At 46.9% G+C, this 25,834-nt stretch overlaps 1 protein-coding gene, 1 long non-coding RNA gene and 1 other non-coding gene across 6 annotated transcripts in view; 2 read left to right on the top strand and 1 right to left on the bottom strand.

Moving 5' to 3' along the window:
- Positions 1-1,781, bottom strand: part of GOLM2 (golgi membrane protein 2) — an 88,505-nt gene extending 86,724 nt beyond the window's left edge. Inside the window, exon 1 of one of the 2 annotated variants that reach the window (XM_005212214.5) lies at positions 1,312-1,781. In XM_005212214.5, coding sequence (XP_005212271.1) covers positions 1,312-1,638 — 327 coding nt within the window. In that variant the 5' untranslated portion in view covers positions 1,639-1,781. The remainder of the gene's footprint in view (positions 1-1,311) is intronic. The other variant, NM_001081737.2, reaches the window with a different exon arrangement.
- Positions 1,782-2,102: 321 nt separating this feature from the next.
- LOC101901960 (uncharacterized) lies at positions 2,103-24,650 on the top strand. Of its 3 annotated transcripts, XR_009496273.1 has the most exons (4): positions 2,103-2,516; positions 3,800-3,906; positions 7,544-14,899; positions 20,001-24,650. It is a non-coding gene; the product is annotated as an uncharacterized lncRNA (long non-coding RNA). The 3 variants fall into 3 exon arrangements; XR_236276.5 differs by having other exon boundaries at positions 7,544-24,650; XR_809567.4 differs by lacking the exons at positions 7,544-14,899; positions 20,001-24,650 and adding an exon at positions 4,064-6,415.
- Positions 5,894-5,995, top strand: LOC112448594 (U6 spliceosomal RNA). Its single transcript, XR_003036978.1, has one exon. It is a non-coding gene; the product is annotated as a U6 spliceosomal RNA (small nuclear RNA).
- Positions 24,651-25,834: the final 1,184 nt, after the last annotated feature.

The following is a 25,834-nucleotide window of genomic DNA, read 5'->3' as shown; positions in this document are numbered from 1 at the left end:
AACACTCCAAAATTTCATGGATATCTGTTTATTCCACCCCAGAGAACTTTTCAGTCTATAGAGTTGAGTATGTAGTGTAAGTTTGCTGATCTGTTGCTCCTCTCAGAAGCTATGCTGTGGTGAAGGGTAGGCTACTGAGAAGCACTCACCTCAAGTGCTTCTGTGGGCCTCAATCCTCATGAAATAAGAAACAAAGTAGTGGCTGGTGACAATAAGGAAATTGGGAGCTCAGGAGATTTTAATTTATAATGATTATCTATAAATAATTGACATACAAAATAAAAACTTATAATGGGAACACACACTGACACACAAAAACACTGTGAAGATTACCAAAAGAGGGTCCAAAAGAAAGGTATCTATTATGCTTATCCCATCCAGAAATTTCCATAGGTCTGGTATATCAACAAAAACTGCATAGGTATAAATTAATAATATAGTTCCCAGTATACTGGTGAGAACAAAGACTACTCAGCACCAGTCTAGTTACAGTCTAGCTTTAAACTTTCACAATTTAAACTTAGTATGGCTTTCCAACAACTAACCCTAAAAGTTAAGCATACAAAATTGTACTTTTATTTCCTTTCAAGATCAATTAGGACAATGACATGAGATTCTGTTGCTTAGAATGTTATTTTTAGAGTCTATCTTTTGGGTTAATTTCACTAACAATTCAAACTGAGTACATAATTTTGGATTACCTATGTCCAAGTCACAAGTGTGGTTCATATATGGCTCCACAGCCCACCTATAAAAATATTTTGATCACAAAAAAAGGCAGTAATTCGGATTCTTTAACTGCTTAATACACAGCCCTATAGAGATTTAAGAGAAGTTAGACTGCTTAAAAAATATATAGTGATCGCCGTAAGTAGATGGGTTAGAGGAGGCCACATTGTTTAAATAAAGAAATTAATAATGATCAGTGAGCATGGAATAAAGGATAGGGCAACAATGCTCACACCAAATCCGGCAGTCTCCAGCCCTGTGTATCCGTAGACGTAAGGCGGCCGGCCACATAGACCGGCCAGATCATCACGACTGCCAGCTCAGCAGCCCGGCTTGGGGAAAAGGCGGCATCCACGGAGAGGCCACCCTTGAGAACCAAACACTTACAGTTTCGTCTGGCAGGGACCAGAAAACGTGGCCGTGGCGAACCAGTTAAAGTCTGACAGAAACAGGGTTGTTAGCGGCAAAGGGAGCCTCCAAGGCTGCGACTCTGGAAGGCAGAGGCAGCCACGGCCGCGCAAACACCCCCGCCACGGAGCTGAAGGAAACTATGGGGGCTGGCGGAGGCGGCTTCGTGCTTACCTTGTCATCTTCGCATCTCTTCCCCAGGCCCTCCCGGGCCTGCAGCCGGCTGCTAAGGCGGCCGTAATCGGCCTCCTTCTGGTCAATCTGTTTCTTGTGCGAGTCCACCAAGAGCAGGAGGTCCGAATTGCGCTTCTCCAGGCGCCCGCGGGCCACCTCGGTGCGCTGGACCTGGCCCTGCAGCTCCGCCACCTCCTCCTGCAGCAGGACGTGGCGTGAGGAGATGCTCCAGTAATTGAAGGCGAGCACCGCGATCACCACCAGCAGGACCGCCAGAACCAGGGAGGGCAGGCGGCCGGCCCGCCGGTTCGCCCCAAAGCCCACCATGGGGCCGAAGCAGGCCGCGCCCGGGAGCCTCGGCGCCGACACCTGCGGGCAGAAGCTCAGGCCGCAGCTGAGGAGTCGCCCGGGGGACGCGGCCCCAGGGCCGGCGGACGCGGGAGGCCGGCCGACGCGCCCGCCCGCGAGCCGGAGAAGGGGGCGGGGCCGCCAGCCGCAGGCCCCTCCCCGCCCCCCCCTTCAAAGCCGGCCGAGGCGCGTTCCCTAGGCTTTCCTCCAGACCCTGCACCAGCGGGGCGGAACCCGGAGAACCCGGCGCCCGCACCGCAGGCCGGACACCTCAGGGTTAGGAGGCGGGGAAAGAAGCCGGAAGAGGGTGGGCTTAATTCTGGTCCCGCCCATCGGCTTGTCCGGGTCGCCAAGGGAGCCATTTCCTAGTTTCCGTCGACGCCTCCTCTTCTCGCGAGAAACTGGACTTCTCTCGCTGCCCGCAGTCTTGTCTCGCGAGGGTTATCTCTGTGGAAGTGTGTGGTTGTTTTGGCTGTCTGGGTGAGCTCTTGTAGTTGAACCGGAATCCCTTCGGCTTTTACCTGGTCAGTACCCTTGACCCATGGTCAAGGCCCTCTGAGTTTTCGGTTTTGAGGACGTTTGAGGCTGCGACCGCTGTGTAGGGAAAACTTAGGTGAGCTGCGGGCAGAAGGGGCGACAAGAAGGCTCTTGTACTGCTTCAGTAGATTTTCTCTCTTGTGCCGACATTGTGAAGAGAAAACCACCACCAAAAGAAAACGACCATGAAATAGCAGTGTCCCAAGTATTACGGAGATAAGCAAGAAGAACTAGAACTAAGCTTTTTGACTGAAAGAGGTGCTGCCAGCCTGGTTTCCAAGGTTACTGCTTTCACACTGAGGGAAAGAACTTCAGAAAGGGTGAGCTTTTAGAAACTGTCCCTAAACTCGCCGCTGCTTTTGCCTCGAGCTAGGCTTCCAAGTAGAAAGTCCAGAAGCTGGTCGCAATGAATAATAACTCTTGCTGTTACTGATAGCAAGCACATTCTAGGAGAGAAATAATAGCTCTCTTACAGGTTGGTTCTGCATGCTTTGTTGTTTAGTCGCCAATTCATGTCCCATTCTTTGGGACCCCATGGACTGTAGCCCTCCAGGCTCCTCTGTCCATGGAATTTTCCAGGCAAGAATATTGGGAGTGGGTTGCCATCTCCTTCTGCAGGGAACCTTCCTGACCCAGGGACTGAACCAGTATCCCCTGCATTGGCAGACAGATGCTTTATCTTTTGAGTCCCAAGGGAAACCCTTTTCCGTGTTATTCTCTCAGCAGCACAGTTTTAGGGATGAGGAATAGAAAACACAAAGGTGTCCTAGAAACTTTCTCAAAGTCCTGTATCTTGAGCCAGAATTAGGCTTGAATTCGGATCATTGGTGTCTAATATCATTGTTTTTTACGTTATAATAGGCTTCCAGGCTAACTGTTGCTATATGTTCAGCTTTAATTAAAGGGATGCAGAACAAGCCCCTATTTTTTGTTTTTTTCTGCATATTTACTTTGCCCTTGCATGAAAGTTATTGGCTCTATCCTGTTTAAGGAGAAGGTGGTGCTGATTTATTTTTTTCAGACCTCAGGATCAAGAACATACATGAGCATAAAACCGCCCAAATGCAAAAACTTTGGTATTTTCATTGAGATCAGAGTGGTATGATTCTGATGCAGGAAGACGTGTCATAGAATAATTATTCTGTGCTTCCTATCCATTTAAAAAATAAAGTTACCTGCCTAATAGTTCTAGAGTAGACTGGAAAAACTATTGAACCGTCAAAGAGTGATGATTTCTCTCCCACAGATACAAAAACTAAAAACACCAAAATTATTAATATTTACTTCACATCAAGCTTGAGTCCTTTGCTCTGGTTTCATAAGATCCAAGAAAGGACAACCTCTAAGGACAACCGTACTTTGGCAAAAAAAAAAACAAGACAAAAATGGGAAATCCTTGATTATAATGGATTCACCTATCCTTTCCTCAATTGCATATTGGCCTTGCTTTCCTTAGCCTAGCAATTGAAAATTAATCTGTAAAGTGGTGTTAACTGCTTAAGATGTTACTCTTTCTTTATAGAAAGTGTTTTCATTTTTATATGAGATTCTGGCATGTAAAAGTATGTTATTACTTTCACATTCACATACCTTTTTTCATCAGGTGCTTAACTCTTTGCTAGATGTGGAAGTAACTTGCCCAGAGTCATACATCTAGTAAGTGGCAGGGCTGAAGCTGGAAAACCAATCCTCTTTCCACCCATCCTTCAGGTAAAAAAAACTTTTTTAATAATCTGCTTTGATGGTTACCTCTTCAAGCTCTTCTCCCTATTAAAGAGCCCAAACCAGATGTCATCAAGACAGTGTATAAGTGCTGTATTGAGTGCTTTCCAGGTGGCTCAGTGATAGAAATCCTTGTGCATTGCAGGAGATGAAGGTTGGATCCCTGGGTCAAGCAGATGCCCTGAAGAAGAAAATGGCCACCCAGGCTAATATTCTTGCCTGGAGAATTACATGGACAGAGGAGCCTGGCAGGCTACAGTCCATGGGGGTTGCAAAAGAATACATCTGACAAAGTGGCTCTTGTTATGGGAATCGATTGGCTCCCAGGAGGAAGGAAGGCTATTTCATGTCCTCTCTTTTCCCTTGTCTCACGGTCAAGCCATTCATCTTCAAAAGTAGGAGCTTCCCTAAAACTAGAGCTCTCAAGTCAGGAGTCATTACATTTCTCCAAATAAACTCATAAAGTTAGTCCTGTAAAGGCTTCTATGTACTTTTTGGATCCTCTAGATAGTCTTGACCACAATTGGGACTATTTGAAATTCTACCGAGACTGAGGCAACCACTCCTAGAAGGGTGCCCTGATTTTCAGCCTGTTCAGTTGGGAGCCCCAGATACAGGGGCAAAGTAAGAGCACAGGAGGCAGCTGAAGTTTTTACATCCAAATCTGCACCCTTAGGACACAAGTCTGGCATGTCTCACAGAGCACCACATAGGGCACTTCTGCCCATTTCTCTTGTTTTCTACAAAACTGTAGTTGTAGAACAACTCTAGTTGTAAAACAGTGTCATAATTAAGACCCTTCAACCGGCCAGTGTCCCCCATCTTCCAAAGGATACTGTGGCCATTCAGTGTCACAGAAGAAGATCAGGCGTGTCTTTTTAAATTCTGCAGATCAGAGTTGTCCCAGTGTTTTAAAATGCATTTTAAAGGAGTGGTTCTAGAACTGTTAGCTCCCATCTGTAAGAAGAAAAAAGTGGCATCCACAGCCATGGCTTTTGTCCACTGCAGGCATCCCTCCCTGCTCTAAATGGGGATGTAGATAGACTCTCCACTGAAGCTTTCCTTCCCTGGTCGGACTTAGTCTGTACCTTACCGGCGCAGGTACTGTAATCGTCCCTCCCGGTTCTACCACCGAGGCGGGGTGGAGATGCACCGGGGTAGACCTGATGGCATCCCAGGTTGATTTCTAGTTTCTTAGCACAGAGAACTTTGTTTGATTTGTCCTTTTCTCTGATGCCACCCGGGGCGGAGCAGAGTAGCTTTCCCGTCCCAAGCTAGGACTTCTAGGGGAAGTGTCCATCTTACATGTGCCTGTGCACATTCCTGAGTACAGTCCTGAACACAGGAGAAGTGGTGAGTCATAAAGGGATGAGCAGCAACTAAGATGTCCCTTCTGAGTGTCACCACGCCAGTATAAGCGATAGCAAAAGAGATGGTGAGGGGCTGGCCAGTGAGGAAAACAGCGATTTTGTCCTGAAGTTATTAGGGCCAGTTCTTCCAGTTCACTCCCACAGATTCCACAGAAAGACTATCTAAGGAGTTGGGACAAAAGCCATTGGAGAGCCTTCTCTGGTCCACTGAGAGCTAGCGTTACCAAAGGAAGAAGCCTGCTGTACTTCCTGAGTAAGCTTTAACCTGAGAGATTCTCTTGGAGCTAGAGCTCCATCTAGCTTCCGACTCCTAGCAAGGCTCTGCACTTCCTGACTATCAATCCAAGTTTGGGACCTAAGTAACAGTACACAGTAACAGCACAGATCACAAGTCTCTTGAAAGTCTATGATCTGACAGTTTAGGTTAGTAGTTCTGACTCTTTTAGTAAAAGAAAAGAAGAAAAAGTATAAGGAAGCAAAAACAAGCTTATAAATAGGGTAATCATAAGGTTTATCTCATATGGTCATTGTGTGAATTAAATGAGTTAATACAGCAGTGCTTAGAACAGGCACTTAGCACATATTCAGTAAATGTAGCCACTACTGTGCCCACTTTGGCAACACACATACTAAAATTGGAACAATGCAGAGATTAGCCTGGCCTCTGCAAGAATGACACGTAAATTCGTGAACCGTTCCATAATTTTTTTGTAGAGACATGGATGGACCTAGAGACAGAGTGAAGTAAGAAAGAGAAAAACAAATACCATACATTAATGCATATATGAGGAATCTAGAAAAATGATATAGATGATCTTATTTGCAAAGCAGAAGTAGAAACACAGATGTAGAGAACAAATGTATGGATATCACAAGGGAAAGGAGGGGTGGGAGCAATCAGGAGATTGGGATTGACATACATACATTATTGACAGTATGTATAAAATAGATAACTAATGAGAATGTACAGTAGAGCACAGGGAACTCTACTTGATACTCTGGTGACTTAAATGCAAGGGAAGTCAAAAAAGGGGATATATGCATATGTATAGCTAGTTAACTGCTGTACAGTAGAAACTAACAACCTTGTAAAGCAACTATAACCCAATAAAAATTAATAAAAATAATGTTGCCACTACTGTTGCTATTACTGTAGCAGTGGTTTTCAGTTTGTGGTGGGGGCAGGAATGAATCTATTTGTTCGCTAATGTTTGTCTATATATTGAATAAATAATTTCTGTATAATCTCACCACTTCTGAGGTGCTATGGTGCTGAATAAAATAAAAACTTATTTATGGTCAGGATGGGGAACACATGTACACCCATGGCTGATTCATGTGAATGTATGGCAAAAACCATCACAATATTGTAAAGTACTTAGCTTCCAATTAGAATTTTAAAAAAACTTATTTAAAATTACTGGTGAGAGTCGGACACGACTGAAGTGACTTAGCAGCATAACCTTTTCCATTATATATTTTCTTAATCAGTGAACACTAAACATACAATTACTATCACATGAGTATAAACTATCTGTACAGATTCTGACATCATAAAAGATGTTCTTAGAGTCAAAATATTGGTAAATTTAAACCTAAAGGGCACTGGTTTTAGTAAGACTGCAACCCAGCATCTACCACCCTTTCCATCCTCATTTTTTCCCTGTATCCTATGCCCTTGTTGATAAGTCACTTCAGTCGTGTCCGACTCTATGCAACCCCATAGACGGCAGCCCAGCAGGCTCCCCTGTCCCTGGGATTCTCCAGGCAAGAACACTGGAGTGGGTTGCCATTTCCTTCTTCAATGAGTGAAAGTGAAAAGTGAAAGTGAAGTCGCTCAGTCGTGTCCGACTCTTAGCGACCCCATGGACTTCAGCCCACCAGGCTCCTCCATCCATAGGATTTTCCAGGCAAGAGTACTGGAGTGGGGTGCCATTGCCTTCTCTGATCATATGCCCTAGCTCTAAGGATATCCTGTTTTTCAAGCTATATCATGTCTCTAACCCTTTGTTTGACTATTACATATTGGAACGCTTCCCCATCTTACTTTCTTTTTTCATTAACATTTATTAATAAATTTCTCCATTATTAATAATAGTAATACAAATCTCTCAGACACCCATATGATCACAATTATATTATTACTATAATTGTTGATGAGAAAATGCTCATTTGAAAATTTTAATAGGAAGTGAGTAATCTAAATGAAAATAATTTTTTTACTGAAGTGTAGTTGATTCGTAACATTGCATTAGTTTAAGGTATTCCAAATCCTGAAAGATGATGCTGTGAAAGTGCTGCACTCAATATGCCAGCAAATTTGGAAAACTCAGCAGTGGCCACAGGACTGGAAAAGGTCAGTGTTCATTTCAATCCCAAAGAAAGGTAATGCCAAAGAATGCTCAAACTACCGCACAATTGCACTCATCTCACATACTAGTAAACTAATGCTTAAAATTCTGCAAGCCAGGCTTCAGCAGTACATGAACTGTGAAATTCCACATGTTCAAGCTGGTTTTAGAAAAGGTAGAGAAACTAGAGATCAAATTGCCAACATCCGCTGGATCATCGAAAAAGCAAGAGAGTTCCAGAAAAATATCTATTTCTGCTTTATTGACTATGCTAAAGCCTTTGACTGTGTGGATCACAATAAACTGTGGAAAATTCTGAAAGAGATAGGAATACCAGACCACCTGACCTGCCTCTTAAGAAACCTGTATGCAGGTCAGGAAGCAACAGTTAGAACTGGACATGGAACAACAGACTGGTTCCAAATAGGAAAAGGAGTACATCAAGGCTGTATATTGTCACCCTGCTTATTTAACTTATATGCAGAGTACATCATGAGACATGCTGGGCTGGAAGAAGCACAAGCTGGAATCAAGATTGCTGGGAGAAATATCACTAACCTCAGATATGCAGATGACACTACCCTTATGGCAGAAAGGAAAGAGGAACTAAAAAGCCTCTTGATGAAAGTGAAATAGGAGAGTGAAAAAGTTGGCTTAAAGCTCAACATTCAGAAAGCTAAGATCATGGCATCAGTCCCATCACTTCATGGAAAATAGATGGGGAAACAGTAGAAATAGTGTCAGACTTTATTTCTTTGGGCTCCAAAATCACTGCAGATGGTGACTGCCGCCATGAAATTAAAAGACGCGTACTCCTTGGAAGGAAAGTTATGACCAACCTAGACAGCATATTCGAAAGCGGAGACATTACTTTGCCCACAAAGGTCTGTCTAGTCAAGGCTATGGTTTTTCCAGTGGTCATGTATGGATGTGAGAGTTGGACTGTGAAGAAAGCTGAGTGCCGAAGGATTGATGCTTTTGAACTGTGGTGTTGGAGAAGGCTCTTGAGAGTCCCTTGGACTGCAAGGAGATCCAACCAGTCCATTCTAAAGGAGATCAGTCCTGGATATTCATTGGGAGGACTGATACTGAAACTGAAACTCTAATACTTTGGCCAACTCATGCGAAGAGTTGACTCACTGGAAAAGACCCTGATGCTGGGAGGGATTGGGGCAGGAAGAGAAGGGGACAACAGAGATGAGATGGCTGGATGGCATCACTGACTCAATGGACATGAGTTTGAGTGAACTCCGGGAGTTGGTGATGGACAGGGAGGCCTGGCGTGCTGCAATTCATGGGGTCACAAAGAGTCGGACATGACTGAGCCACTGAACTGAATTGAACTGAAGGTATACAGCAACGTGATTCAGTTATATGTATTTTTCAGATTATATTATGTTACAGGTTATTACAAGATATTGAATGTAATTCCCTGTGTTATACAGTAAATCCTTGTTGCTTATCTATTTGATGTATAGAAGTTTGTATCTATTAATCCCATGCTCCTAATTTGTTTCTCCTTCCCTTTCCCTTTGGTAACCCTAAGTTTGCTTTCTGTGTCTATGAGTCTGTCTGTTTTGTATATAGATTCATTTGTATTATTTTTTAGATTCCATGTATAAATGATATCACATAGTATTTGTCTTTGTCTGACTTCAGTTCAGTTCAGTCACTCAGTCGTGTCTGACTCTTTTTGACCCCATGAATCGCAGCACGCCAGGCCTCCCTGTCCATCACCAACTCCTGGAGTTCACTCAGACTCACGTCCATAGAGTCAGTGATGCCATCCAGCCATCTCATCCTCTGGCGTCCCCTTCTCCTCCTGCCCCCAATCCCTCCCAGCATCAGAGTCTTTGCCAATGAGTCAACTCTTCGCATGAGGTGGCCAAAATACTGGAGCTTCAGCTTTAGCATCATTCCTTCCAAAGAAATCCCAGGGCTGATCTCCTTCAGAATGGACTGGTTGGATCTCCTTGCAGTCCAAGGGACTCTCAAGAGTCTTCTCCAACACTACAGTTCAAAAGCATCAATTCTTCAGTGTTCAGCTTTCTTCACAGTCCAACTCTCACATCCATACATGACCACTGGAAAAACCATAGCCTTGACTAGATGGACCTTTGTGGGCAAAGTAATGTCTCTGCTTTTGAATATGCTGTCTAGGTTGGTCATAACTTTCCTTCCAAGGAGTAAGCGTCTTTTAATTTCATGGCTGCAATCACCATCTGCAGTGATTTTGGAGCCCAGAAAAATAAAGTCTGACACTGTTTCCACTGTTTCCCCATGTATTTCCCATGAAGTGATGGGACCAGATGCCATGATCTTCGTTTTCTGAATGCTAAGCTTTAAGCCAACTTTTTCACTCTCCACTTTCACTTTCATCAAGAGGATTTTTAGTTCCTCTTCACTTTATGCCATAAGGGTGGTGTCTGACTTACTTCACTATAATATTCCCTAAGTCCATCCATGTTTCTGCAAATGGCAATATTTCATTTTTTATGCTGAGTAATATTCCATTGTATATATGCACATATATACATACCAGGGGCTTCCCAGGTAGCGCTAATAGTAAAGAACTTGCTTGCCGATGCAGGAGACATAAGAGACACGGGTTTGATCCCCAGATTTGGAAGATCCCCTGGAAGAGGTCATGGAAACCCCTTCCAGTATTCTCGCCTGGAGAATATCATGGACAGAGGAGCCTGGCGGGCTCCAGTCCATGGGGTTGCAAAGAATCAGACACGATTTACCTGGTGCCTGGAACAGTAGCCAGGGTGCGCAGTGTCCACTTGTCTCGCTAGCTTTGGCCCCGCAGCGGCAGGGGGCCACTGTTGGCCTGGCATACATGCTAAGTCACGTCTGACTCTTTGCGACCCCATGGACTGTAGCCCTCTAGGCTCCTCTGTCCATGGGATTCTCCAGGAAAGAATACTGGAGAGGGTCACCATGCTCCCCTCCAGGGAATCTTCCTGACCCAGGGATTGAACCCGTGTCTCCTGTGTCTCCTCCAATGGCAGGTGGGTTCTTTACCACTAGCGCCATCTGGGAGGCCCGGCAGAACTTTTCAAAGCCCGGAGCAAGGGACCTGGGCAGAAGCACCACACTAGCTGGCTGGATCCTTGGGTTTGCTGAGAAAAGGGAAGAATGCAGTCTATTCCTTTTTGTAGAGCCTTTATAATTCAACTTTTAATTGAAGCATAATACACACAGAAAAATGCACCTACGTGTACAGCTTAATGAACTTTCATAAGATGAACAGACCCGTGGAAGCAGCATCCTGGTCAAGACACAGAGTATTACCAGCATCCCAGAGCCTCCCCTGCCATGTCCCTTCCAGTTATACCCTCCACACCCCCCATGAGAGTCACCACTACCATAACTTCTAAAACCACAGATTACATTTGCCTGTTCTTCATGCGTTTTCATCCTGTGAATCATACAGTATGTGTCTTTTAAGGCTACGTTTCTTTGTTCACCACTGATATGTGGTATACTCCTTGTTCAGTTGCTCAGTTGTGTTCAACTGTTTGTAACCCCATGGACTGCAGCACGCCAGGCCTCCCTGTCCATCACCAACTCCCGGGGTTTACTCAGACTCATGTCCATCGAGTCCATGATGCCATCTAACCTTCTCATCCTCTGTCGTCCCCTTCTCTTGTTAGCTTCAATCTTTCCCAGCATCAGGGTCTTTTCCAATGAGTCAACTCTTCGCATCAGGTGGCCAAAGTACTGGAGTTTCAGCCTCAGTATCAGTCCTTCCAATGAACACCAGGACTGGTCTACTTTAGGATGGACTGGTTGGATCTCCTTGCAGTCCAAGGGACTCTCGAGTCTTTTCCAACACCACAGTTCAAAAGCATCAATTCTTCGGCACTCAGCTTTCTTCACAGTCCAACTCTCATATCCATACATGACCACTGGAAAAACCATAGCCTTGACTAGACGGACCTTTGTGGGCAAAGTAATGTCTCTGCTTTTGATTATGCTATCTAGGTTGGTCATAACTTTCCTTCCAAGGAGTAAGCATCTTGGCTTACAAGATGGCTGCAATCACCATCTACAGTGATTTTGAAGCCCCCAAAAAATTAAGTCTGACACTATTTCCACTGCTTCCCTATTTCCCATGAAGTGATGGGACAGATGCCATGATCTTAGTTTTCTGAATGTTGAGCTTTAAGCCAACTTTTCACTCTCCTTATCTCACTGCTTTTATCTCAAACTATTGCTGACGGATGTCAGAATCGTTTCCAGCATAGGGTTTTTACAAATGGTGCCATGGAGAACACTTAATACGTGAGTTTTGGGCACACACATCCTGGTGCTGTGTGGCACACACCTACAGTTGTAGGAAATATACTTGCTCAGCTTTAGTAGATACTGCTAAGCAGCAGTGATCTGACCAGGGTTCTTGGCCTTCCCCAGTCAACAGAAATTGATGAGGTCAGGCCAAGACATTCAGGCAAAGCTGTATTGGGGTTCCTGTGGTTGCAGGAGGGAGCAAAGACAAGTAACAGGTCCCTTTGCTTGCTCCCTGAGGCCGGGTGAGCTGGTTCCTTGTATGGGGTGAGGGTGGGGGTGTGTCCAGGGGTCAGCAGTACGGTGGCTTCATTGTTTTGCCCACCTCTTTATGGTGTTGAGTGCAGGGGGCATGTGAAGTACCCTGCTTTTGCTCCCGACACAAAATTTTTGCTCCCAGCTTTTTAGAAGTGGCAGTTGGGTTTTTCGTCTTCTATTTTTTGCCCAGAATTTGCCCCAGCTGCGCATGCACACAGTTATTTTTAGTCCCATGTAGTTTCTTTGCATCTGGCTGCTTGAGGAGACGTTTGTCCAGGTGCAAGCAGTCCAGCATCAGGCACTCTATCTGTTAGATCTAGCCCCTTAAATCTATTTCTCACTTCCACTGTATCGTCATAAGGGGTTTGATTTAGGTCATACCTGAATGGTCTAGTGGTTTTTGCTACTTTCTTCAGTTAAAGTCTGAATTTGGCGACAAGGAGTATATGGTCTGAGCCACAGTCAGCTCCTGTCTTGCTTTTGCTGACTGTAGAGAGCTTCTCCATCTTTGTCTGACTATAATCAATTTGATTTCGGTGTTGACCATCTGGTGATGTCCAAGTGTAGAGTCTTCTCTTGTGTTGTTGGAAGAGGGTGCTTGCTATGACCAGTGCGTTCTCTTGGCAGAACTCTATTAGCCTTTGCCCTGCTTCATTCCGTATTCCAAGGCCAAATTTGCCTGTTACTCCAGGTGTTTCTTGACTTCCTACTTTTGCATTCCAGTCCCCTATAATGAAAAGGACATCTTTTTTGGGTGTTCTACAAGGTCTTGTAGGTCTTCATAGAACCGTTCAACTTCAGCTTCTTCAGCATTACTGGTTGGGGCATAGACTTGGATTACTGTGATATTGAATGGTTTGCCTTGGAAACGAACAGAGATCATTCTGTCGTTTTTGAGATTGCATCCAAGTACTGCATTTCGGACTCTTTTGTTGACCATGATGGCCACTCCATTTCTTCTGAGGGATTCCTGCCCGCAGTAGTAGATATAATGGTCATCTGAGTTAAAAATTCACCCATTCCAGTCCATTTCAGTTCGCTGATTCCTAGAATGTCGACATTCACTCTTGCCATCTCTTGTTTGACCACTTCCAATTTGCCTTGATTCATGGACCTGACATGCCAGGTTCCTATGAAATATTGCTCTTTACAGCATCGGACCTTGCTTCTATCACCAGTCACATCCACAGCTGGGTATTGTTTTTGCTTTGGCTCCATCCCTTCATTCTTTCTGGAGTTATTTCTCCACTGATCTCCAGTAGCATATTGGGCACCTACTGACCTGGGGAGTTCCTCTTTCAGTATCCTATCATTTTGCCTTTTCATACTGTTCATGGGGTTCTCAAGGCCAGAATACTGAAGTGATTTGCCATTCCCTTCTCCAGTGGACCACATTCTGTCAGATCTCTCCACCATGACCCGCCCATCCTGGGTTGCCCCACGGGCATGGCTTAGTCTCATTGAGTTAGACAAGGCTGTGGTCCTAGTGTGAATAGATTGACTAGTTTTCTGTGAGTATAGTTTCAGTGTGTTTGCCCTCTGATGCCCTCTTGCAACACCTACCGTCTTCCTTGGGTTTCTCTTACCTTGGGCGTGGGGTATCTCTTCATGGCTGCTCCAGCAAAACGCAGCCATTGCTCCTTACCTTGGACGAGGGGTATCCCCTCACCACCGCCCTTCCTGACCTTCAATGTGGGATAGCTCCTCTAGGCCCTCCTGCACCCGCACAGCCACGGCTCCTTGGACGTGGGGTTGCTCCTCCCGCCCGCCGCCCTTGGCCTCGGGTGTAGGGGCATGGGGTAGCGCCTCCCGGCCGTTGCCCCTGTCCTCAGATGTGAGGTAACTCCTCTCGTCGCCACCCCTGACCTCAGAGGCAGGGTAGCTCCTCTCCGCTGTTCTGCGCCGTCGCAGGCTGGTACTCTCGGCCGCTGCCCCTGACCTTGGATGTGGGGTAACTCCTCTTGGCCGCCGCCCTTCAGGCATGGGGTCCTCCCGGCTTCTGCCCCTGACTCGGACGTGGGGTGGCTCCTCTTGGCCGTGCTTAGCGCGCCCGTCGCAGCCACCTGCACTTTGTACAGGAGACAGGGATCAAGACCTGACACTGTACAGGAGATAGGGATCAGGAACATCCCCATGGAAAATGCAAAAAAGCAAAATGGCTGGGGAGGCCTTATAAATAGCTGTGAAAAGAAGAGAAGTGAAAAGCAAAGGAGAAAAGGAAAGATATAAACATCTGAATGCAGAGTTCCAAAGAATAGCAAGAAGAGATAAGAAAGCCTTCCTCAACGATCAATGCAAAGAAATAGAGGAAAACAACAGAATGGGAAAGACTAGGGATCTCTTCAAGAAAATCAGAGATACCAAAGGAACATTTCATGCAAAGATGGGCTCGATAAAGGACAGAAATGGTATGGACCTAACAGAAGCAGAAAATATTAAGAAGAGATGGCAAGAATACACAGGAGAACTGTACAAAAAAGATCTTCACGACCCAGATAATCACAATGGTGTGATCACTGACCTAGAGCCAGACATCCTGGAATGTGAAGTCCAGTGGGCCTTAGAAAGCAGCACTATGAACAAAGCTAGTGGAGGTGATGGAATTCCAGCTGAGCTATTCCAAATCCTGAAAGATGATGCTGTGAAAGTGCTGCACTCAATATGCCAGCAAATTTGGAAAACTCAGCAGTGGCCACAGGACTGGAAAAGGTCAGTTTTCATTCCAATCCCAAAGAAAGGCAATGCCAAAGAATGCTCAAACTACCACACAATTGCACTCATCTCATACGCTAGTAAAGTAATGCTCAAAATTCTCCAAGCCAGGCTTCAGCAATACGTGAACCGTGAACTTCCTGATGTTCAAGCTGGTTTTAGAAAAGGCAGAGGAACCAGAGATCAAATTGCCAACATCCGCTGGATCATGGAAAAAGCAAGAGAGTTCCAGAAAAGCATGTATTTCTGCTTTATTGACTATGCCAAAGCCTTTGACTGTGTGGATCACAATCAACTGTGGAAAATTCTGAAAGATATGGGAATATCAGACCACCTGACCTGCCTCTTGAGAAATTTCTATGCAGGTCAGAAAGCAACAGTTAGAACTGGACATGGAACAACAAACTGGTTCCAAATAGGAAAATGAGTACATCAAGGCTGTATATTGTCACCCTCTTTAGTTAACTTATATGCAGAGTACATCATGAGAAGCGCTGGACTGGAAGAAACACAAGCTGGAATCAAGATTGCTAGGAGAAATATCAATAACCTCGGATATGCAGATGACACCACCCTTATGGCAGAAAGCGAAGAGGAACTAAAAAGCCTCTTGATGAAAGTGAAATTGGAGAGTCCAAAGGTTGGCTTAAAGCTCAACATTCGGAAGACGAAGATCATGGCATCCGGTCCCATCACTTCATGGGAAATAGATGGGGAAACAGTGTCAGACTTTATTTTTCGGGGCTCCAAAATCACTACAGATGGTGATTGCAGCCATGAAATTAAAAGATGCTTACTCCTTGGAAGAAAAGTTATGACCAACCTAGACAGCATATTCAGAAGCAGAGACATTACTTTGCCCACAAAGGTCCGTCTAGTCAAGGCTATGGTTTTTCCTGTGGTCATGTATGGATGTGAGAGTTGGACTGTGAAGAAGGCTGAGCGCTGAAGAACTGATGCTTTTGAACTGTGGTGTTGGAGAAGACTCTTGAGAGTCCCTTGGACTGCAAGGAGATCCAACCAGTCCATTCTGAAGGAGATCAGCCCTGGGATTTCTTTGGAAGGAATGATGCTAAAGCTGAAACTCCAGTACTTCGGCCACCTCATGCGAACAGTTGACTCATTGGAAAAGACTGATGCTGGGAGGGATTGGGGGCAAGAGGAGAAGGGGACGAGAGAGGATGAGATGGCTGGATGGCATCACTGACTCTATGGATGTGAGTCTGAGTGAACTCCAGGAGTTGATGATGGACAGGGAGGCCTGGCGTGCTGCGATTCATGGGGTCGCAAAGAGTCGGACACGACTGAGTGACTGATCTGATCTGATCTGATCTGAAGCAGTCCAGCACTCCAGCACAGGGTCCCAGGTCCCAGCCTGTCTCGGTTTTACTGATTGACATTCCCACCAGGGGCGTGTGAGTTCCTGGTTGCTCCGTATCCTCTTCAACACTTAGTATTGCCTGCCTTTTTCATTCCAGCCTTCCCGGTGGCATCAAATGGTGATTTTAATTTGCATTGCCCTGATGAGTAATGCAAATGAGTGCCTTTTTGTATGTTTTTTTTTTTTTGCCCATTTGGGTATCCTTTCTGGGAAAGAGATATTTCACATTTTTTGTCTAGGCAGGTTCTTAACTGAGCAGGCTCGTGAAGCCTTGACTCCCTCCAAAGAGACAGTCTTAGGGGAAGATCGCCCCGCCATGCCTACCACGTGCAGGCCACATTCTCCTCTGGGGACAACCAGCCCATCTCTGGAATGGGAAGTCCTTTGGTTCTGGAGGCAAACAAACTGGGTTTGAATCCCAGTTCTGCCTCTGACCAGTATAATGACCCTGGGCTTGGTTTTGCCATGGATTAGATGGCAGTAATCATACCTACCTCAAAGAGAACTCCGTGAGTCCTTTCCTATACATAAATTACCCAACACACAGGGCTTCAGAAAGTAGGGGTTGGAGTTAGATTCATTCAGCAAATCTTGTGAAGACATTTAAAATTAGTATATAGGGATTTCCCTGGGGGTCCAGTGGGTCCAGTGCAGGGGGTGCAGGTTCAATCCCTACTCAGGGAACTAAGATCCCACCTGCCACATGGCATGGCCAATACAATAAAATAGGGCACAGAAGCAGCGTCCCTGGTGGCTAAGGCGGTAAAGAACCGCCTGCAATGCGGGAGACCTGGGTTTGATCCCTGGGTTGGGAAGATCCCCTGAAGAACAAAATGGCTATCCACTCCAGTATTCTTGCCTGGAGAATCCCATGGACAGAGAAGCCTGGCAGGCTACAGCCCATAGGGTTGCACAGAGTCAGACACGACTGAGCAACTCGCACATTTTCAAGGTACAGTAGAAATATTTAATGATATTAAAAGAAGTTTGGGATGTATCATTAAAGGAATATTACTAGCTAAGAAAATAGTAGTCTCAGCATATTCTCCTTTTTAAAGATAAGAGAAAGAACTGGAAGGAAATACATCTTCATGTTCATCACGGTTATCTCCACTGACAAGATTGTGGGTGATTTTAATTTTCTTTTTTGTGCTTTCCTTAATATGCTAAAAATTATGCAATAAACAAGTATCAATCTGTAACTGGAGGAAAAACAAACAAGAAAAGTTACGTTTCTCAAAAAAGGCTATTTCGTTTAAAAAGATCACCCCAAAGAAAAACATAATTGTACTCTTGGAGAGATAATCTTGGTGACAAATCTCCTAAATGCCCGACTTGCTCTATCAACGTGTGGACATTTCTTTTTGCAGTAGAATCTATCAGTTACTATTTTCTGAATGCTTAGTATATGCCAGACTCTCTGTGTTAAGAAATTTATGTGTGGACTCATCTGTACTTTATACAAGAAGCGAGTAAGGCTCAGAGAGATGGAGGGACTCTCCCAGGGTCACACAGCTGGTGTGTGGAGGGTCATGCCTCAGACAGGTGACCCCTGAGTCCCTCGCAGGTCACCGCTGGGCTGTGGGCACGCGCCGCCCACCCCCCCCCCCCCCCCCCGCCACACACACACACACACGGGTCCACCACCACCTCGGGCACCTTCCTCCTCGGGGATGGAGTCATGAGGCAGATGCAGTCCTCTGCAGGGAGAGTCTGGGACCGGCTCCCACTGACTGCCTGGAACTCATTACTTCAAAGCCTGCAGTGCCTGCCAATGCTAGACTTTCCAAAGGAGGACAAGGACACCCCCTGCTGCTGAAAGCCCAAGGAAGCTGGCTGCATGGCTCGAGCAAGCCCAGCGTGTTCCAAAAATAATCTAGAGTGAGTGGAAGGGAATTCAGCCAGCCTGGAGGCCTCCCAGCCCCTAGCCACCCCTTTCTTACCTCTGAAGCCTGTTTCCAGAGCAAACTGGATGACTACCATAAATCATGAGGTAAATAAATGCACACAAAGCTTCTCTGTTTCCTTTTTAATTAAGTGAATTTCTGAAGGCTTGGTGTTTTGGTTCTGTTCACCTCGACTGCCAGTCACAGCGAGTCCCTGCGTCGTCCCCGTCAGTAACAGGACATGGAACAGAGGTCTCCGCGATGCCCTTTTGGAGGAGCCGTGGACACGCGAGGCAGGGGTGCTCAGGTCTGCCCTCTCGGGCTCCATCTAAGGTCATGACAGCCTTTTCTTTGCAGAGAGGAATGAAATGAGTCCTCTGGGTCCTTTTACCCAAAGAGCAATGTTTTCCTTTTTTTTTTAATTTAATAATGAGAGAGAGAAAAATGGAAGAAGCAAAAGCCTTTAAACATTCCTAATTTGATTTAAACCCTTGGGAGACATAGTCCCAAGCTGGAGAGCTCTCGCTGGCCCACAGAAACAGCCACTTTCCTCATGGAGAATCTGCCTAGGTGGCGGTAAGTGGGTCCAGCACCACATCAGATCCATGGGCAAGGTTCTGTGGTTACTTTCTAGCAGGGGAGGCTTAGAGAGGTCGGACGATCTGCCCCCAGAGGCGGCCAGTAAGGAGCAACGCTGTTCGCTTGGCCCCCCTCCTCCGGGCTCCAGTGGGTGGAGGTCGACCTGGTGCAGCTGCTGTTTGTTGGTCCGTCGTGTCCGAGGAGGGCTGGGGTCCACTGCTACGTGCCGACTCTAAAGCAAGCTTCCCAGTGCTCACCCCGAGCCCCTCCACCGTGAGGCGGGTCTGGGCCACGTGACTCCTGTTGCTAGTGGGACGTTAGGAGGTGTGATGCAAGCAGAGGCTGGACACGTGCTTATGCATTAGGGTTTGTTCTCCTGGAATGTCTCCCATGGAGGCCTGAGCTACTCTTAAAAGAATTCTGGCCTCCACTGCTGGAGAGGCTTCCTAGAGAGAGGAATGTGAGGCTGGTCCCAGCCATGTCAGTGGACACTCCAGACGGGAGATACCAGCTTGGTGGGCTAGCCCAGGAGACACCATGTGCAGCAGAGGAACCACGCTGCTGAGCCCAGCCTCTGTAGATTATGAGAATTACGGCTGAAGCCACCAGGTTTGGGGGTGCTTTGATAGGCAACAATAGGTTCTGTTGGCCCAAAAATAGCAACAGAGGACAGATATGTCCATAAACAATGAACATTGTCCCACTTTAGTATTTTAATCTGTATTGCTCGCGGTTCCACCCTAACCAGAAACGTCTTTCTTATTGTGAAACTTTGCTGGGACTTAGGTTGGAGAAAACATCTGTTTTCCAGCTGTTGCTGGAACTTTTGGAGCCTCAAGTGTCACTCCTGGCATAGGGAAGACCAGTCCACATGGGGAGATGTGGTCTCAGTCAAAACTAAACTAAAATGTAGCCTAATCTGGGGAAACTTCTCCCAGGAGGGAAAACCTTATCATCAGAAGCCATGGGGGTTCTTTCTCCCCGTGGATCTGTGGGCCCCGAGCAGAGCTGGGTGGTACGAGACTTCACACCTGAGTCTGGTCCAAGGTATCAGCTCCTTCTAGAAAGTTAAGCAGTGACCAAGGAGAATCTCCTTCTGCTTTGACTTTCTGTCTCCCGGTTGGAAGCTGGGAGTCTTGACGGTTCCTGGGAACGGACATGGCTGGTGTTTCCAGGGAATTTTTTTTAACACTTAGCACCACTAACCCCTACTCATGATGGGCATATTTCTGATGTTTAGTTTCTTTTGTAGAATCAAACTATGGCAGAGGGAAGGCAGGATTTCAGGTGGACTGTGAAGGTTGTTATGCCGTCCCTGAATGGGCCATGGAGGACCCAAGGCACGGACAGAGAGGAACAGAGGAGAGCCCACCGCTCCCCGGAAGGGGCAGAGCCAGCATCAGGAGCACTGTGCAGCCCGCCCAGGGCTGCCCCTGGCGCTGCTCTGGGATGGCAGCTGTCTGCAGCAAGTCCCCCTGCGCTATCCCCTCATATCTCAGGAGGAACTCCTGACACTTCAAGAGCGAGACTTCACACCTGAGTCTGCAGCAAGTCCCCCCCACGCTATCCCCTCATATCTCAGGAGAAACTCCTGACACTTCGAGAGCTTTGCTTGTGCCCCTGGCCTGAACTGGAATGTCCTCCCTGCCTCTCTCCAGAAGGCCTTTCTGTTCCTCAGAATGGGTTTGGAATCTCCTGCCTCCAGGAAGCATCCACAGGCTCTCACTACCTCCTGCTGGGCTGTCTTGCCGCCGAAGCATTCTGCAAGCCACCAGTTCCGGTCTGCAGGTGCAATTGGCCAGATGTTCTACTTGCCTCTGAATCCTGCTTTTCTCTCCCAGGGAGACCCCCAAGTGCCGAGAGGACAAAACTACACTTTAGGACTCTTCCTCTGGGCCCGAAGTGCTTATCACAGCCTGAGCACACAGCACACACCAAACGTACTTATGAGGAACTGAAATTAACAGGCTGGATTTCCTGTCTACACGTGACTTCTGTTATTTAGATCTGGGTCCTAGAAAGCAGAGATTTTACATTTTCTTCTTTATATCCCCTTCTCACCACTGCTATAGACATAGTGTTTTACACAGATTTTTTGGTGAATGAATACATACTGTAAATTTAAAAATAGATAGTCTCAAAGCTCCAGGAAATTGTGCTCCAAAAGTAATTCTACAAATTGACTTCTTATACCCTGGAAAGAGGTGTCAATGTGTCAGCAAAGTTTAGGGCTAGATAGCTACACTGTGTCGGCCTCCAAGGCACAGCCCATGTCTTCCTCATGTAATTATACCGTATGCCTAGCACAGCATCTGGCACAAAAGTGAGTTGATAGGTGTTTGCTCAATGACTGACTGCAGAATGGATGAAAGTAGAATTCAAGAGCAGTGTCCGTAGTGAAGGTTTTGTATAAGCTTGATTTCCCACAATTCTTTTTATGTATAAAGAAGAACCCAATGGAATTCCAAATCACCAGAGTTGTTTTCAACTCTAACCTCCCAGATAGAAGATCATGTAAACTCCATTGCCATTTTCATGAAGATTTCAAGATTTTATAAAATCTCTAACAAACAAAATATAAAAAACACTGCCTTGGAAGGTGTTGCTGTTCAGTCGCTCAGTCGTGTCCAACTCTTTGCGACCCCATGGACTGCAGTATGCCAGGCCTTCCTGTCCGTCACTAACTCCCAGAGTTTACTCAAACTCATGTTCATTGAGTCGGTGATGCCATCCAACCATCTCATCCTCTGTCATCCCCTTCTCCTCCTGCCTTCAATCTTTCCCAGCATCCAGGTCTTTTCAAATGAGTTGGCTCTTTGCATCATGTGGCCAAAGTATTGGAGCTTCAGCTTCAGCACCAGTCCTTCCAAAGAATATTCAGGGTTGATTTCCTTTAGAATTGGCTGGTTGGATCTCCTTGCAGTCCAAGGGACTCTCAAGAGTCTCCAGCACCACAGTTCAAAAGCATCAATTGTTCAGTGCTCACCCTTCTTTGGAGAAGGCAATGGCACCCCACTCCAGTACTCTTGTCTGGAGAATCCCAGGGACGGGGGAGCCTGGTGGGCTGCAGTCCATGGGGTCGCTAAGAGTCAGGCATGACTTTCACTTTCACTTTCCACTTTCATGCACTGGAGAAGGAAATGGCACCCCACTCCAGTGTTCTTGCCTGGAGAATCCCAGGGACGGGGGAGCCTGGTGGCGGCCGTCTGTGGGGTCGCACAGAGTCGCACACGACTGACGCGACTCCGCAGCAGCAGCAGCAGCACCCGTCTTCATGGTCCAGCTCTCACATCCGTCCACGACTACTGGGAAAACCATAGCCTTGACTGGATGGACCTTTGTTGGCAAAGTGATGTAGAGATGTATTTAAGCTTACAGCAGGTGCTTTAACAGCTGCAGGAACAACATGCTGTGAGCACACAGAGGAGAGAACAGTCGGTCCCTGTGGGCTGGGGTTGGGTGCTGGGAGGGTCAGGTGAGGTTGATCTTCACACCCTGGTTAAAGACACAGGGGCTTAATGCAGCTGCTTTGGCAGGTCAAGCCTGTATTTGCCTGCTGGACTGAGAGAGCCCGCCTGGACCTGGCAGGCCTGACCTCTCAGCCAAGCAGCCAACGTACCAGCTAAGGCCCTGACGTCTGTGGTTCCCTGAGGTCCCTGTCAGGGGGTTGGTTAGCACCTCAGCCAGGCACTCAGCAAAGTGTCCTCTTACAAGAGAGAACCATTCAGTAATCATGTGGGAACAGTGGCCGGATCCCTGTGATAACCGACCTCACTTCACATCTGGAGAGCGAATGGTGTTTACCCAAACCCAATGGAATGAGACACCCCACAAGTGTCTGTTAGCCTTCACCCCCATCATTGGTCTATAAGGCAGCAGGTGCAAGCTCAATATTGTTTTGCAAATAAATTGTAGCCAGGAGACCCAAATCTGAGGGTCACTGCCTTTCCTTTTTTTAAAATTTATTGTTTTAACATAGATTTCAGTGGATCTGGGTAATTCCTATAATAACATTACTTTCCTAGCCTGGAGACAGATGAGTGCAGTTAGAAATCCTGCCCTGTGCAATGCATGCTGGGAGCGTGCCGAGCACGTGAATGCCACGGGCCAAGCACGCTGGGAGGGAGAGGAGGCCAAGAACCACACCCTGCAGGTTCATTCCTTCAGAAGCAGGGGCCAAACAGAGCATGAAGTACATGCCCATCAACTGCTGCCAAAGAGATGCCCTCAAATACCATCCAGAGACCGTCCAGTCATAAAATAAATAATAGCAGCTACAATCGCACAGAGGAGACCACTGTGGGCCGGGCTCTGTGCCAGGCCAGCCACCCTCACGGGTTTATGACCGTTGGTGCTGCCTCACAGAGAAGACAGTCCCACTACAAACAAGGAAACGGGCTCAGAGCAATCAAAGAAGTTACCTAAAGCCCCATAAATAGGAAGCGGCAGTGCACGAATTCAAAAGCAAGTCTAAGTGCATGCCTACCTGATCAATATCTGCTATCTGTATCTATGCATCTATGTCCACCTCCCATCCATCCACTCATATACCTGTCCGTCATCTATCCCGTGGTGTTTATAGGAGTCACATCCTCAGAGACTCAGGAACAGCAATGACCTTCTCCCTCTTCCCCACAAGGTGACTCTGGGGTCAGAGTTTAAGCATGTTTCTTTGTGGACTTGTCCCTGAACTCAGGCTTCTTGGGACCTGCGGTGAACTCACTGCTGAGTGGTCCAGGCGCTCTGCTGCCTAGCAAGGTCTTACTCTAGAAATGAGGCAGGATGGGACCCAACCAGTGAGCCATGGTCAGGCTCCAAGAAGCCATCTTTTTGTGACTTTCTGTGAGAGCTCTCGTTTCTCTTTAATGAATAACAAACCATCAAATCCACAAATATCATTCCCCAGCATGGAATACATTGGGCAGGAAGATGGACAATCAATTCCTAGCAGAATCTGACATACTCAAAGCCCCAGTACAAATATGTCTCATCCATGCCTATCACAGATGACTGAAATTCTACTGTTAGAAAATCATTTCTCTGCTTTACCCAAGCAATCCAATTCTGCAATATAACCTTCAGATGTGTTTAAAAAGTGGATGGGATAATAACGGCATGTGGCAGCACTGTTTGTAATAAAACAATTTAGACACAAGAGAGGATGATTAAATACATGGAGGACTGGTTAAACAGAGGGATACATCCATACCAAGCATAGATAATACGCAACAAGAAAAAGAATGAGCCTACTGATGTTGAAGCTGAAACTCCAATACTTTGGCCACCTGATGTGGAGAGCTAACTCATGTGAAAAGACCCTGATGCTAGGAAAGATTGAGGGCAGGAGGAGAAGGGGACAACAGAGGATGAGATGGTTGGATGGCATCACCGATATAATGGACATGGGTCCGGGTGGACTCCGGGAGTTGGTGATGGACAGGGAGGTCTGGCGTACTGCGGTTCATGGGGTCGCAAAGAGTCGGACACAACTGAGCGACTGAACTGAACTCTATACACAATGAAACAATCTCCCAAAGCTGTAAAATGAACAAGGCAAGATGAAGAATTCCATGTTGAATAACACCCATACAATGGGTCAGTTCAAATGCACGGAGACCAGCTCTGGAAGGATGGAGACCAGCTCTGGAAGGATGGAGACCTTTGGTATCAGCGGTGGCTGCAGAGAGGGAAATTGGGTGCATGGGGGCCTGAGCAGGATCAGTGGCTGCCACAAAAATGTTTGTGAATGGCGCCCTCTGGAGTTGTGCCATGAGGTGGTCCTGGTCCTCTGCAACCTTGACTAGCACAACACGTATTATGTAATAGAAAATGAAATTTAAATTTAAACATATGTTAGGAAGGTAGAATGAGGTCATTATGATAAAATATGTTATTCCTTATACTTCTGAGTGTTTGGGTCATTTATTTTTTTCATTCATTCAGGAAATACTGATTTAGTCCCAACCAGTGGGGTATGCTGAGTACACAGAGGTGAGTAAAAGAGATCTTACTCCTACGTGAAAGGCATGTATGCCTGGGAGTGTGCACACCATCAGCTGTCACTCACTGAGCGCCTGCTGGGAGCCCAGGGCCCAGCAACAGGCACTGTGGCCCAGAGCACAGTTCGGGGTTGACCGTCTGGATGCTGAGCCCGCCTCTACTCTTAAGGGGGATCACTAACCCTCTGTGCCTATTTTCTCATCTGTAAACAGGGACTAATAACAGTTTGTTCCTCTCTGAGTTGTGGTGAGGATGAAATTAGCTGACACTTGTGAGGTTCTTAGAACAATTCCTGGCTGGGCTCACCGTGCCCGCATCCTGTGTGTTTATTACTCCCTGCCCAGCCCAGCATGCTACAGATACGGTGGCAATGAGATAGCCCCAGCCCACGCGCACAGAGGGTTTACCATCCCTGGAGGCAGATATTAAACACATAATTATCATTGTGTCTGTCTCCCAGGGAGAGACAGAAAAATAAATAGGTAACTATCGCCCCACGTGCTGAGGACTCCTGGGCCATAGGACTGCAGGTGGAGGAGGAAAAACGCTGAGTCTAAAGGCAGAGTCGGGTCTCAGTAGCAGAAGGTGGGGAGAAGGGTGCCCCAGGCCAGGGCACAGCTGAGCAAAGGCAGGCAGGCCTGCGGAGGGAACGAGCTTCCGGGTCAGAGTGTGTGATGCAAGGGAGGGGGAGCTGGGAGTGGGGAGGGCAAGCAGAGGCCGGCTCGGGAAGGGATCTGGGTTCATCCCCAGAGCAACAGGAACCCACAAAGGCCCTTTACGAAGACGGTGCTGACTGCAGGCAGCACATGACCTACAGGGCGGCAAAGTTGGAAGCAGGCAGAGGACAGAGGCCGCCAGGTCAGAGAGGAGCATCGAGAAAGTCTCCCTCCCAGAAGAGAACCTTGCAGGAGAGAGAATGCTTAACACTCCGTGTGCCTCCCGTGCTCCGAGGAGGCTGCTCCTGTGAAGGGCGAGGGATCGCGCACACAGGAGAGGCTTTCTCTGTCCCTTCAGTTCTGCCAGGCCAGGCCTCTGGGTCTGCTTCTCTCCTCGCTGTGTCTCCAGTGCCAGCAGCAGGGCCTGGCA

This window comes from Bos taurus, chromosome 10 (genome assembly GCF_002263795.3).
Source record: "Bos taurus isolate L1 Dominette 01449 registration number 42190680 breed Hereford chromosome 10, ARS-UCD2.0, whole genome shotgun sequence".
Classification (NCBI taxonomy): Eukaryota; Metazoa; Chordata; class Mammalia; order Artiodactyla; family Bovidae; genus Bos; species Bos taurus.
This window is presented reverse-complemented; position numbering and strand designations above follow the sequence as displayed.